At 46.0% G+C, this 15,492-nt stretch overlaps 1 protein-coding gene across 6 annotated transcripts in view; it reads left to right on the top strand.

Annotated features, from left to right (window-relative positions):
- LOC137353363 (caspase recruitment domain-containing protein 11-like) overlaps window positions 1-15,492 on the top strand; it is an 82,910-nt gene that overhangs the window by 51,102 nt on the left and 16,316 nt on the right. For all 6 annotated transcript variants that reach the window (XM_068019541.1, XM_068019545.1, XM_068019540.1 and 3 more), the window contains 6 exons: window positions 2,641-2,680; window positions 6,899-6,930; window positions 9,043-9,161; window positions 11,142-11,182; window positions 12,419-12,518; window positions 14,345-14,501. In XM_068019541.1, coding sequence (XP_067875642.1) covers window positions 2,641-2,680; window positions 6,899-6,930; window positions 9,043-9,161; window positions 11,142-11,182; window positions 12,419-12,518; window positions 14,345-14,501 — 489 coding nt within the window. The remainder of the gene's footprint in view (window positions 1-2,640; window positions 2,681-6,898; window positions 6,931-9,042; window positions 9,162-11,141; window positions 11,183-12,418; window positions 12,519-14,344; window positions 14,502-15,492) is intronic.

Consider the following 15,492-nt stretch of genomic DNA (forward strand, 5'->3'; position numbering starts at 1 on the left):
CAAAATTCCTCAATAACGTCTCCATCACTCTGCTGGCAACCTGGTGAAGCTATTCTATTTTATCCCCAAGTCTCTTCCCATCTCCTGATGGAAGTCACTCATTCTGGAGCTACAATTCCTGTCAGCTGTCTAACATTTCACACGATTGGCTCCAAGTCCCAGTACATTAGTCATGTGTCCATTCCTAATGTGTGGACCTACCGCCACATTAATTTACAGAATGATACAGTTTTGAAGGAGGCCATTCGGCCCAACATGCCTGAGCTGGCCCTTTGAAAGAGCTATCCAATTAGTCCCACTCCCCTTCTCTTTCCTCATAGCCCTGCAAATTGCTCCTTTTCAAGTGTTTATCCAATTCCCTTTTGAAAGTTACTATTGAATCTGCTTCCACCATCTTTTCAGGCAGTGCATTCCAGATCATAACAACTCACTGCGTAAACAAAATGTCTCCTTGTTTCCCCTACTGGATTTTTTTTGCCGATTATCTTAAATCCATGCAGGAAGGATGTTCTCGACGGTGGGGGAGTCCAGGACCAGGGGTCACAGTCTAATGATAAAGGGTAAGCCATTTAGGACGGAGATGAGGAGAGATTTCTTCACCCAGAGAGTGGCGAATCCATGGAATTCTCTACCACAGAAAGCAGTTGAGGCCAAATCATTAAATATATTCAAGAAAGAGTTATAGTTCTTAGGGCTAATGGGATCAAGGGGTACGGGGAGAAAGCAGGAACAGGTTACTGAGTTTGGATGATCAGCCATGATCATATTGAATGGCGCAGCAGGCTCGAAGGGCCGAATGGCCTACTCCTGCTCCTATTTTTCTATGTTTCTATGCCCTCTGGTTACTGACCTTACTGCTGAGCAAAATAGTTTCTCCCTATCTACTTGATCAAATTTTGCACATCTCTATGAAATCTACCCTTAATTTTCTCTGCTCTAAGGAGAACAATCTCAGCTTCTCCAGTATCTCCACATAACTAAAGCCCCTCATCCCTGGCACCGATGATAGGTCCTGAGGAAGCTTTTGAAGGTGGGGAAGAAAGGGAGAGGTGTTTCGGGAGGGAATTCCTGACTGTGGGTCTATGATGATTGAAGATAAGAAGTGGGCTGCTCGAGAGACCAGAGTCAGATGATTGTAAGACACGTGATGTGGTGTTGGGGCTGGGGGAAGTTGCAGAAGTAAAGAGGGGGGAAGGTCTTGGAGGCAATTGTAAATGAGGAAGAGTGTTTTGAATTCATTGCATTGGGGAACAGTGGAAACAAAGTTAGGAGCGTAGGAAGATAGGAGCAGGAGTAGGTCATTCAGCCCATCGAGCCTGCCCTGCCATTCAATATGATCATGGCTGATCATCCACTTCAATACCTTTTCCCCCCACACTTTCCCCATATCCCCTCATGTCATTTGTATTTAGAAACCTGTCAATCTCTGCTTTAAACATACTCCATAACTGAGCTTCCACAGCCATCTGGGGTAGAGAATTCCAAAGATTCATAACCCTCTGAGTAAAGAAATTTCTCCTCATCTCTGTCCTAAGTGGCTTCCCCCTTATTTTGAAATTGTGTCCCCTGGTTCCAGACTCCCCAACCAGGAGAAACATCTTACCTGCATCTACCCTGTCGCCTTTAAGAATTTTTTAGCTTTCATTGAGATCATCTCTTAATCTTCTAAACACTAGAGAATAGAGAGCCAGTTTCCCCTGTTCCTCTTCATAGGACAGTCTTACCATCCCGGGAACAAGTCTGGTAAACCTTGGTTGCACTCCCTCAATGACAATAATATCCTTCCTAAGGCAAGGGGACCAAAACTGCACACAGTACTCCAGATGCGATCTATTTATTTATACTTATTTTATTTAGAGATACAGCACTGAAACAGGCCCTTCGGCCCACCAAGTCTGTGCCAACCAACAATCACCCATTTACACTAACCCTACAGTAATCCCATATTCCCTACCACCTACCTACACTAGGGGCAATTTACAACAGTCAATTTACCTATCACCTGCAAGTCTTCGGCTGTGAGAGGAAACCAGAAACCCAGATGGTCACAGGGAGAACTTACAAACTCCCCACAGGCAGTGGGCAGAATCAAACCTGGATCCCTGGAGCTGTGAGGCTGCGGTGCTAACCACTGCACCACTGTGCCGCCCATAAACCAAGGCTCTATACAATTGAAGCAAGACTTCACTACTCCTGTACTTAAATTCTCTTGCGATAAAGGCTAACATACCATTAGCCTTCCTAACTGCTTGCTGCACCTGCATTGTTAGCATTGTCAGTGACTTATTGACAAGGACATCCAGGTCCCTGAAGACGTACAGTCTGAAGGTCACAACAGCATAGGTAAAAGTTTCAGCAGAGCACAACATTGTGAAGGTGGAAGTGAATGAAATTAATGATGAACAGGACATGAGGCTTAAAGCTGAGTTCAGAACCTTTCGACCTGAATCAGCAGCTGTACGAAGGATGGAGTTAAGGGCAAGAATATGGAGTCTTAAACAGCAATAATGCTTCTAGCTTGGGAAGCAGAGAGTAACCACCCAACTAGCCTTGTATCAAAACCCAGTAAGGAGATATAAAGAGAAAACAGAGCATTCACATTCTCAGTGTCTAAATTCTATTTGCTTCTTCTTCTTCCAGAAAATGAAATCCTCTTCAATCCAAAGCGGGGAGCTTCCAGGTAAGGCTGACGATCCACACTAACTACAGTTAGTGACACTCATGTTTAGATGTCAATAGATGAAGACCAGCACAATGAAAGATATGTTTATATAAGTATATTCAGAGATTTGAGCACCAGTGTCAGAGGTGCCATATTTCAGATGAGATGTTAAACCGAGGTGCCATCTGCCCTCTCAGGTGGACGTAGATTCCCTCAGCACTATTTCAAAGAAACAGCTGGCGTGTTCTCCCCCTGTTCTGGCCAATACTCATCCCTCAACCAACATCTCTGATTTGGTTATTATCACATTGCTGTTTGTGGGAGCTTGCTGTGTGCAAATTGGCTGCTGCGTTTCCTCATTATAACAGTGACGACACTTCAAAAAGTACTTCATTGGCTGTAAAGTGCTTTGGGGTAGTGAAAGGCGCTATAAAAATGAACGTTTTTATTTCTTCACCCTTGGGTGTGTTTATAAACATATGCAGTTCCAATATCCTGTGCCAAGTAAGGGTAGGATGTGGGTTGGATATGGAGATGGGAAAAGGTTGTGGATAGGATGCAGTAAGAATGTGGGAAGGTTAAGCTTATTATGGAGGAAAGCTGTTGGGGTGGGGGGGAGGGGCAGCATGTGGGAGGGAAATTCTGGTAGGTTGAGGCTTTCTCCCAAAAATATCCATTCCGCATTGTCTACTTGGCTTATTACATATAAACAAAAACAATAAACAAAAACTCAGCTAATTACATGCTTTAGTAATTACCTACCTTCAGGCGTCTAATAGCTGTTCATCCCAATGCAGTATACACAAAATGGGCAGTATAAAAGGGGCACAATTTTTGATTACCCTACACTTAAAACCATTTGGCACTGGCTATTGCAGAAAATACGCAAGTATGGGGTTGAAGGTGATTTAGAGCTTTGGATCAGAAATTGGCTAGCTGAAAGAAGACAGAGGGTGGTGGTTGATGGCAAATGTTCATCCTGGAGTTTAGTTACTAGTGGTGTACCGCAAGGTTCTGTTTTGGGGCCACTGCTGTTTGTCATTTTTATAAACGACCTGGATGAGGGTGTAGAAGGGTGGGTTAGTAAATTTGCGGATGACACGAAGGTCGGTGGAGTTGTGGATAGTGTCGAAGGGTGTTGTAGGGTACAGAGGGACATAGATAGGCTGCAGAGCTGGGCTGAGAGATGGCAAATGGAGTTTAATGCGGAGAAGTGTGAGGTGATTCACTTTGGAAGGAGTAACAGCAATGCAGAGTACTGGGCTAATGGGAAGATTCTTGGTAGTGTAGATGAGCAGAGAGATCTTGGTATCCAGGTACATAAATCCCTGAAAGTTGCTACCCAGGTTAATAGGGCTGTTAAGAAGGCATATGGTGTGTTAGCTTTTATTAGTAGGGGGATCGAGTTTCAGAGCCACGGGGTCATGATGCAGCTGTACAAAACTCTGGTGAGGCCGCACCTGGAGTATTGCGTGCAGTTCTGGTCACCGCATTATAGGAAGGATGTCGAAGCTTTGGAAAGGGTGCAGAGGAGATTTACTAGGATGTTGCCTGGTATGGAAGGAAGGTCTTACGAGGAAAGGCTGAGGGACTTGGGGTTGTTTTCGTTAGAGAGAAGGAGGAGGAGAGGTGACTTAATAGAGACATACAAGATAATCAGAGGGTTAGATAGGGTGGATAGTGAGAGTCTTTTTCCTCGGATGAGGATGGCAAACACGAGGGGACATAGCTTTAAGTTGAGGGGTGAAAGATATAGGACAGATGTCAGAGGTAGTTTCTTTACGCAGAGAGTAGTAGGGGCGTGGAACGCCCTGCCTGCAACAGTAGTAGACTCGCCAACTTTAAGGGCATTTAAGTGGTCATTGGATAGACATATGGATGTAAATGGAATAGTGTAGGTCAGATGATCGGCGCAACATCGAGGGCCGAAGGGCCTGTACTGCGCTGTAATATTCTAATTCTAATTCTAATTCTATTGAGCTCCAGGTGGAGTGGGTGGGGTATCACTCCCCCACTGGAAGAGGGAGAAAACTGGCCAGAACTTGCCTCCACTCACTTATCAGTGGCAATGAGAAGAGTATTGTCCACACTTCTGGGCTCCAGATTACAAAACAGATGCAGAGGTGTTGGAGAAAGTGCAAGAATTTACAAGAACGATGCCAGAACTTAGAGGTTAAACCTATCAGTGAAGATTGAACAGGCTGTGGCTCTTTTCCTTAGAAAAGAGAAGGCTATGAGATACATGTAGAGAAGACGTTTCCACTGGTGTGGCAGTTCAAAACTAGAGGCCATAAATATAAGATAGTCATCATTAAATGCAGTAGTGAATTCAGGAGAAACTTCTTTAACGAGAGAGTAATTGGAACATGGAATTCGCTACCAGAAAGAGTAGTTGAGGCAACTAGCACAGATGCATTTAAGGGGCAGCTAGATAAGCGCATGAGGGAGTAAGGATTAGGAGGATATATTGATCAGGTGAGATGATAAGGCTGGTGTGCAGCATGGAGCAGTCGGGCTGAATGGCCTGTTACGGTGCTGTCCATTCTATGTAAAGTGTGGTGTTGGTATGAGCCTTTGAGAATGGTTGCCTACTCTTCATTGCCATGGGCAACTCAAATGGCAGGGTGGGAAAGGGAGGGGTGGGTGCAGGCCAAGTGGAAAAATGTGAGAGAAAGCCAAAGCTGAATTGCCTCTTGGTTACTTTGTACCAGACACTTCCTCAAGAAAAAGGAGAGAAATATGATAGGTTCTTCCCTTCTAATAGGGCTGTTGCTGTGATTGAGAAAATCCTGGCTCCTCGTGACGCTCTCTTGCCTTCTGCTGTAAGGAACCAGCACTCAATTCTAGCTTTCTCAGTATCCTGTAGGCGGGCGGGCTGTGAATGGAAGCTGAGGCACGAGTGGAGAGGCAGGTCTGGCAGGTGAATGGGTCGTAAGTGGGCCTCGGGAAACGAATGCTAGCAGCAGCCCCTGCTTGACTTGCTCGCAGATGTTTCCTCCTCACCGCAGTGAGCCTGTGAATGACTCAGTTTACAGCGTACAGACAGCTGGAACCAAGCCAAGTATGGGCAATTGTTTTTATTTAGTCAGTCTGTACCATTTATACACAGAGGTTTGATGCTGAGGTGTACATTAGTAGCAGATAGGTTGCCTTTTGCTCAGTGTGCACTCTAACCTGTTTACACAGCTGGTGGGAATTCTCTCTCCCACTCAGTCATGTGCATTGAGATTTGCTGCTGCAAATTAATTCCTCTGACTTTAACTAGGCAGAGAGACTGCGTCTGCAATCTGCACCAGACAATGTTTATCTTGCTGATGTCCTGAATCAGGCTCAAAACTTTTCAAATATGCTTGTGCAGCCAGAAAACAGAAGCCGAGAAATGACGTGGTGAGCATCTGTTCATGTGCTGTTTCTTGGTCCGTCATTCAATGGACGAGTTAACCCATTTAAAATAAAGCATGCCGCACAACTGTGTTAAGCATTTTTCGTAGGAGTTTTTACGACCATGGGAACAAGGTGGGTAAATGCAATTAGAACTATTTGCGGGTGGACAGTAAACGCCAACATAGATTGGTTGGGTGGAATGGCCTGTTCCCGTGTATAACGTCTATGTATTTCTTGGTGATAGGGTAGTGTATGTTGTGACATATCCAAGTGTTAGAATGGGGGAAATTGAAATATGATGCAGTGTATGATTTTTGTAACAGGGAGTTATTGGCAGTCCGTAATATGGCAAAAGCTGTGCTAGATAATGCTTTCTATTTCGTAGTCACTACGTGAGGAGTCAGGGTACCAGGTGGCCACTTAATTGTGGAGGGGGTAGGAAAAGGGTCAGCGTTAAAGTCACAATCTTGGACAAATGGGGTCCATTTAATCCTAACCCGCGAGTCAGGAAGTGACAGGATCAAGTGCAATGTTGGTTATACATCCTGCTCCATTTTACTCCCCATCCAACCTGGTGTAAATCGGGTATTCCAACCCATCCCACAGAATTCCTGCCCGCTGAGTTAGGCTAAAATTGAGCCCAAATTTGTCCGACTTCCGAGTTGGTAATGCCAACAAAGCCCACTACAGCATGTTTAAAAACCAACATGCAGTTTCATCTAATCGGAGATAGAAATGCAGTGAATTGCTTTGCAAACAGGGTAATAACTAAGCTATTGAGAAAGCTATTGAGAGAGAACAATTGCATTCTCACTGCCAACAACCATCTGTACTTTTCCTTTCATTTTATAGAGAGTGAATTTGGTGAAGAGCTATCTCCAACGGTAAGTCTCCACAGTTTTAGTGCATGTGTCATCATTGCATGGCAGTAATCCATTGGTTGAACTGCTGACCATTTCAATTTGGTCCTAATTTTCTCCCCTCCATACCTGAAGGCACCAAAGTACCTTGAGGTACAGGTCATGGGCACCTGCTTCTCGTCCAGCTCCAGGCTTCATGTGCGACCTCATCCCTCAGTGTTGCCCATTCCACCTTTGCCTCAGCTCACTGCTGTTAAAACACCCATCCATGTCTTTGTTACCAGTAGTTTTGACCACTCCAGTTTTAAAATTCTCATTCTTGTTTTCAAATCCCTCATGGCCTCACCCCCTGCCTACCTCTGTAAACTCCTCGAGCCCCACAACCCTCTGAGATCTCTGCATTTCTCCAGTCTGGCCTCTTGAGCATTCCCGATTTTAATCGCTCCACCATTGGCAGCCGTTTCCCTCAGCTGCCTGGGCCCTAAGCTCTGGAATTCTCTCCCTCCACCTCTCCGCCTCTCTACCTTCTTCAAGACACTCCTTAAAATCTTACATTTTGACCAAGCTTTTGGCCCTCTGCACTAATATCTCTTTATGTGGCTCAGTGTCAAATTTTGCTTTATAACACTCCTGTGAAGCTCCTTGGGACATTCTATTACGTTAAAGATGCTAGGAAGCCTATTCAACCATGACAGGCATTAGAGTTGAACCTATTCTTCTGAAGTACATAGAAACACACATATACTCACTAAAATACAGGCATGGTCTCTGAGGCCCAACCATCTTCAGCTGCTTCATCAATGATCTCCCCTCCAACATAAGGTCAGAAGTGGGGATGTTCACTGATGATTGCAGAATGTTCAGTACCATTCACGATCCCTCAGATACTGAAGCAATCCATGTCCATATGCAGCAATTGGACAATGTTCAGGCTTGGTCTGATCAGTGGCAAATAAAATTCACACCACACAAGTGCCAGGCAATGACCATCTCCAACAATAAAGAATCTAACCATCTCCCCTTGATATTCAACAGCATTATCATCACTGAATCCCCCACCATCAACATCCTGGGGGTTACCACTGACCAGCAACCTAACTGGAACAGCCCTAAAAATACCGTGGCTACAGGAACAGGTCAGAGGCTGGGAATTCTGCTGCCAGAAAATCACCTCCTGACTCCTCAAAGCCTGTCCACCATCTACAAGGCACAAGTCAGGAGTGTGATGGAATACTCTCCACTTTCTAGAATGAGTGCAGCTCCAACAACACACAAGAAGGTTGCCACCAACCAGGACAAAGCAGCCCGCTTAATCAGCACCCCATCCACTACCCTAAACATTCACTCCCTCCACCATAGGTGCACAGTGGCAGCAGTGTGTACCATCTACAAGCAGCAACTCATCAAGGCTCGACAGCACCTTCCAAAGCCACGATCTCAACCATCTAGAAGGACAAGGGCAGCAGATGCATGGGAACACCACCAGTTGCAAGTTCCCCTCCAAGTCACACACCATTCTGCCTTGCAACTATATCTCCGTTCCTTCACCATCACTGGGTCAAAATCCTGGAACTCCCTCCCTAACAGTACTGTGGGTGTACTTACACTACCTGGACTGCAGCGGTTCAAAAAGGAGGCTCACCACCACCTTCCCAAGGGCAATTAGGGATGGACAATAAATGCTGGCCTGGACAGCGATGCGCACACCCCAAGAAAGAATTAAAAAACCAATCAACCGCACACAACCTTACACAGATACACATGTACTAGACACCCACACCCACAGACATATATACACACTAAAATACACACACATTCTTGCATGACCACCTGAGCGTGCTCATAATCAGGAACCCTGACTGCTTTTGAATCTCCCTCACCCAGGAGCACTTTTGCTGCTCTTTGAGCAGAAAGCAGGATAATCCTAGGTGATTTCAATGAAAGCAGCAACAGAGGAATGACAAGCATCTCAACTCCCTTATGAGTTTATCAAAAATGTTTGTAATTAGGACTTGAACGATTCATAGGGAGGGGAGAGATCCCCCTTTGCCTGTCTAATTAATAAATTGTCAGCTGAATTGGCACTGGTGGCAGTAGATGTATAACGCCAATTTATACCTGCTTTCTCTATTTTAGGAGCTACTCTGGACCGACATTGAATATGAGCGGGAGATGAATAGGTTCTCAATGATACCATTTCCACCTTGCAAAGAATCATTGATGCGGCGGGTTAAGCAGGAGGAATCAGCCAGCGGGTAACATATCAGGAGGGCAGATATTAGAACAATTTCCTTTCTCCTCTGAGACTTGTGTCCAAATGTGCAGCAATTGGATCAAGCTCTGTTCTGAACCCAGCTCAAAAAGTCCTGAGGATTTGCCATTAAATTGGGAATCGTCTTCAATGAACCATCCAAGAAGCATAAAAATATTCACCAAAAAACCTAAAACAGGTTTGGTGCCAAAGGATTGGTTTATTTTATTGGCTGACTTCATTCTTAATGGATCATATTTATATTCATTGTATGATGTAGATAATATTGAGTGCCTTACTTAAGTTACATGCGGGAATTTTGCCTTCGGAACGTGCAAAGTTCTCCAGGAAATATTTACTTTTTTAAGGAGGAAGAGCGAGAGAGCCAGAGAGACGAAGAGCAAGAGAGAGAGAAGGGTAAAGAAGGAGAGAGAGAAAGAGACAAAGAGTGCCAAGGAGGGAAGAGAGAGCGAGAGAGAAAGTTGAGTGTGGGATTTACATTCCTGTTGAGTGACTGTTTCACAAGGTGATCCATATTGTGGTTGTGGGCGGTTGGGGAAGGGATGACAGATGACGTGTTGTCCCCCTGGCATCGGGTTCCCTATGGTGGGTAGGCCTGAAGATGGGTCCGAATGAGGCCCGCCACGGACCGCGACACTTGGAGGGCCCCGTCTGATCGTCCCAGCGGCGGCAATTAAAATATTCAAATGAATAAAATGAACGAATTAACATAGACTTACCTGCAATCTTAAGAGCCCGCCGTGATTTTTGGCACGACGGCCGGCACTCCCGCGCCTTCAAATCCCCATCCGGGGAACGGCGGCACCCCACTGGTGAGGAGGGGGGAGGAGATAAGATTTTCAGCGGGGGGAGGGTTGGAAAAGGGTCAAATGCACATAATGGGTGTAGTGGGTGGTGGGAAGGGTTGAACAAACTTTGTGCAGTTTGGAGAGGGAGGGTCAGATGTAAAAGGTAAGTGTTTTGGGGGGGAAGGCAACTAGTTAATGTAATCATTATTTTGGGGGGGGGGGTTGGGGAAAGGGACATAAGAAATTTATTCATTTAATTTTGGGGGGGTATGTGCTTAAAAATGTAAATTAGGCGGCAGGGCTGACTAGCCTTTAAAAACGGCCCCAGCGCCTGAGGAAGGGCAGCTGCCACCATTGCCAGGTATGAACAGCCCGCCCTCTCCATGTGATTCGGAGGTGGGGTGCGGGCTGCCCCGGATATTTAAATGAGCTGCCGCGCTTGAGGTTGCGGCGGCTCTTTGGCGTGTGGCTCGCCCATGCGGGTCGCCATTTTTTTGAGCTCGCCACCGAGATTGGCGGTGGGCTGTTAAAATCCAGCCCAATGTGTGGGAGATGGAATGGGACAGTTGAGGGCCGTGTCAAGCAGGGTGTAGGGAAATCTCCCATTGAGGAAAAAGGAAGGCATATCGGAAGCAATGCGATGGAAGGTGGAATCTTTGGAACAGATGTGATGAAGACAGAAAAACTGGGAGAATGGAATAAAGTTGTTATAGGAAGCAGGGTGGGAGGAAGTATAATCAAGATAGTCTGAAATAAAAACAGGAAATGCTCAAAATACTCTGCAGATGAGGCAGCATTTGCGGAGAGAAACAAAGTTAATGTCTCACGTTGATGGCCTTTTGTTAGAACTGAGACACTAATTCTGTTTCTTTCTCTCCCCAGAGGCTGCCAGACCGTGCTGGGTTTTTCCAGCATTTTCTGTTTTTATTTCAGATTTCCAACAGTGTTTTGCGATTGCATTACTGTGGATTTACACACCTCCCTCCGTCTTCTCTTCCTCCTACGGGTTTTTCAAAATCTAGGCTTGCTGCCATCTAAATATTATTTCCTGATTTGCTTTACTTCTTTGATTCTTCTCAACCTTGGCGATATCTCACACTTTGGAGTCTTGGATCTTCACTTGGGTGTCTCAAGAAAAGCCTGTTAATAATCTACATTTTTTTCTCCTTGTCCAGATTTGAAATCTGGTCGACAGATAATGAGGACAACAGCCCAGGTACTTGTGCATCGCTTTGAGTGTTTTGGGGACAAGCTTTGAGCATGTTGGGCTAAATGGCTTGTTTCTGTGCTGTAAATTCAATATAATTCTATGTAATGATTGGTATAAACGTGACTTCTGGCATGAGAGAAAGTCCAGATACATGATCGAAAATCAAGATTAGTCCCAAACTCATAATTCTACACCAACTGGGGGGCACAGTGGCGCAGTGGTTAGCACCTCAGCCTCACAGCTCCAGCGACCTGGGTTCGATTCTGGGTACTGCCTGTGCGGAGTTTGCAAGTTCTCCCTGTGACCGTGTGGGTTTTTGCCGGGTGCTCCAAATTCCTCCCACAGTCAAAGACTTGCAGGTTAATAGGTAAATTGGCCATTATAAATTGCCCCTAGTGTAGGTAGGTGGTAGGGGAATTGAGGGAAGGTGGGGATGTGGTAGGAATATGGGATTAATGTAGGATTAGTATAAATGGGTGGTTGATGGTCGGCACAGACTCGGTGGGCCGAAGGGCCTGTTTCAGTGCTGTATCTCTAAAAAAAAACCTGCTATTTCCCACCAAAGATCACACATCAACCAAAGCCACTGGATTACGTACAAAAGGATACAGACCATTTATTAACTATATCTTGTGAAGCAGTCAGCACTTTGAAACAATGAGGGAAGGAAAGACACAGTTGGGAAAAGAATATTTCAAATAATTCCTTCCCGATTGTTCTGTTGTAACCTGCTCTTATTGATTAGCAAGCTTCACTCGGATCATAAACATAGTTCCACATAGCTAAGTAATGAATATCCTGTCTGTATCTAACTTATTGTGCAGAAACAGTGACAGAATACAATGTACATCTACGTATAAAGATATCAGTTTGTACACAGAGAGTAAAGTAGCCTCTCATCCTTATTTTCCAGTACTGCCAAAGTCTCACCCCTCCTCATCTCCAGACTCCTCCGATTCTGGCCTCTTACACATCCAATTTTTATTGCTCTACCATCTGCAGCCATGTCTTCAGCTGCCGAGGCCCCAAGTTCTGGAATTCCCTTCCTAAAACTCCACTCCTCTCTTTTCCTTTAACACCCTACTTAAAATGTACCTCTTTGACCAAACCTTCGCCCATTTTTCTTAATATCTCCCCATGTGGCTCACAGTCAAATTTCTCTGCTAACACTCCTGCGAAGCACCATGGTGCATTTTTGCCATGTTAACGGCGCTATACAAATGCAAGTTCGTTGCTTTACAGATGAAGGTCAGATACTGAGCTTATCGCTGACCGCTGATTTGGCTAGGCCCAGCTTCCACCCGGAGTCTGAAGATACCAGCCTGGCAAGTAACAATAGCAGGTAATTCATCTTCTGCTTCTCTCAAATTCCTTCAATTTTATAGTTTCAGGGAGATGATTTTTTTTAAAAAGCAGAAGCCATGGCACAGCAAGGAACAGTGTTTTAACCAGCTTCTCTGTGCGGTTTCCCTCCTGCTGCAGGCCTCAATATCAGTAGCCAAGTTTCTGTCGCAAGCCTCTAGTGTTTGAACAGTGTCCCAAAATGCTGCTTCTTTCAAAGCTTTTTATAAACCTGTCTCTGACTGTGCCTTTCTGACACTAGCACCCCATAATATTCCATCCATCTCCGGCTCTGTCCCTTTAGAACCTGCTTTAAGATTCTCTTCAATGTGTACATAAAAGTTGCTCTGTCTACGATGGGCTTGGTTGTTTGTGGTGTGTGGGAGGATCTGACTTACACAAATAGCCTTTTCCCAATTTTGTTCCTTATTTTGTTCAGGCCTTTGCATCTCCCCCTTCCTTTCCTGAAGGTCCCGACTCATATTGGGGACAATACCACAAGAGCCAGCAGCACTCACCCACCTCGCCCAACTTGTCATACATCACATGGGCACCTTTACACTGGGGCGTTGGCGCACTATTCAACAATCTGGGGCCTCACAGCTGAGCCTGATCCTGTCTTACAGCAAATTCCGCTTCTCTGGTAGAGGTCAGTAGACAGCCGAGCAATCCAGGGTGGGGGAAGCCTGGCCGATCTATCGAATGGTGGAGCAGGCTCGAGGGGCCGAGTGGCCTGCTCCTAATTCGTATGTTCGTATTTCCGTTTCAGTCTCAGGGTAGCAAGGTTGGTTAAGATACCCATGCTGACGGTGGCCACCACCAGGATTGCACCTGGAAGAGAGGATCCTATGGGAATAGGCCGCCCTTGCAACCAGGCAAGTGCGGTCAGGGGGCACCAGGGCCAGTCGGGCAGGCCTTGGTGAGGTGGGATGGCAATTGTTGAGGGCAGTGGGGTGGGGGTTTGCCATGGGGGTGGCCATTGCCACCGGAGGGACCTTCTGTTGGGCACTGAGTGCCCGAATTGTAGCCTCCCCCCCACCCCACCCCAATCCAAAGCTGCAGGGAAGCCACCAGCATTCACCAGGCGGTCTCCCTACAGGGCGGAGGGCCAACCCATCGCTCGTAAAATGCCAACGGTGGTGGGAAGCGGCCCTTAATTGGCCACTTAAATGGCTCAGTTGGCCTCTGGGCAGGAGGGCTGTCATCCAGCTTCACTGCCACTGGTAAAAAGGCAATGGCAGCAGGAGGGCAATGCGCACTAGACCCTCCTCCGGCCTTCCCTTGCCATTTTACAGCCCCTCCCGCCTCCCGGTGTGCCTACCAACTAAAGGCATCAGGGCAGCCACAAAATGAACTTGCTCTGTGATATCATTGGCAGAACTGGCAAATCCTCAGCTGAGAAAAAACAGTAAAATACATCTCAGCTCTCTGCAGTGAGAGGAGTAACTTTGCACCATTTTGTGTGTGCTGTAAAATTGAAGGGGCCTCGTCTCCTTCTCTACCTCTGTAACATCCTCCAGTCTTGCAACCCTCCGAGATCTCTACATTTCTCCAGTTCTGTTCCCTTATGCATCTTTGATTTCCTTCACCCACCATTGGCGCCCATGCCTTCAGCTCGGTTCTAAGCTCTGCAATTCCCTCCTTACTCCTATGTGCCTTCCCTCTTCTCCTCTTGTAAAACCCACCTCTTTGACCAAGCTTTTGGTCACCTTATTCGAATATCCTTATGTGACTCTGTGTCGAATTTCTGTCCAATCACAGTCCTGTGCTTGAGATGTATTTACTTTGTTAAAAGCGTTATGTAAATGCAAGTTGTTGTTATTGTAGGACACTTTCTCCATCCTTGTCGCTACCTGATCTGACGAGCATCAACATCAGTGTCAAACACGACCATAATGATATCACCACCATTGGGGGCAGTGAGAATGCTCTCTTGGTCAAGTCTGTGCAGCAGGGGTCAGAGGTGGAAAAGGTCGGACTACAGGTAGGGTGTTAATTAGATGCATTAACTCAGAGCCCAGGCCTCTCAGGCTGACCTGTCTTTCCATTAGTGACTCCTTTCCTGCTTGTTATTCATCCAAGCCTGTTAACCTTCTTGATTCTTTTTAACTGAGATGTGTCAGTGAAGGGCCTAGGTACATAACCTTGGACAGTGGTTCTCAAACATTTTGGTTGAAGGACTCCTTTTCAAATGACTTGATAATCATGCACCCCACATCTAATTTATAATAGTCATGATATGAAACTGCTGCATGTAAGGAGTGTTTTAATAATGCTTTGAAGAACATAGGTAATTACTTACAGATTACTCACACAGAAAGCGATCTTTGTGCTGCTCTCGCTGTCCCTTTATGCATGCTCCCCTCCGAGGTGAGACGGCCGGCCCAGTCTGCGCTGCATGTGTGGCGGCCACACTCTGCTCCTGTTTCCCGGTTCACACCAAGACAGCCTCCGTAAGCACTTTCACATTATTTCGCTGACTCTCTGGAAAGTCTGTACGGACTGTCAGAGGTCCGTGGACCCCAATTTGACAACCACTGGCCTAGGGGCCACCAGGGTTGGTATAAAGCTCTGGTCAGACCCCCATCTGGAGTAGCTGTGTTCAATTCTGGGCACCAGCAAGGCTTTGGAGAGGGTGCAGCTCAAATTCACCAGAATGATACCTGTGCTAAAATGGTTACATTATGAGGAGAGGTTGCATTGATTAGGCTTGCATTCCCCCCAGTATAGAAGATTAAGGGATGATCTAATTGAAGTGTTTCAGGTGCTTAAAGAAGTTGATCGAGTAGATAGAGAGAAATGAATTCCTCTGGTGGGAAAGTCCAGAACAAGGTGGCATAACTTTAACATTCGAGCTGGGCCATTCAGGTATGATGTTAGGAAGCACTTCTTCACACAAAGGGTAGTGGAAATCTGGAACTCTCTCCCTCAAGAAGGTTTTGCGATTCTGCGTTTCTGTTACAGAACCAGTGCAG

The sequence above is a fragment of the Heterodontus francisci genome, chromosome 41, assembly GCF_036365525.1.
Source record: "Heterodontus francisci isolate sHetFra1 chromosome 41, sHetFra1.hap1, whole genome shotgun sequence".
NCBI lineage: Eukaryota > Metazoa > Chordata > Chondrichthyes > Heterodontiformes > Heterodontidae > Heterodontus > Heterodontus francisci.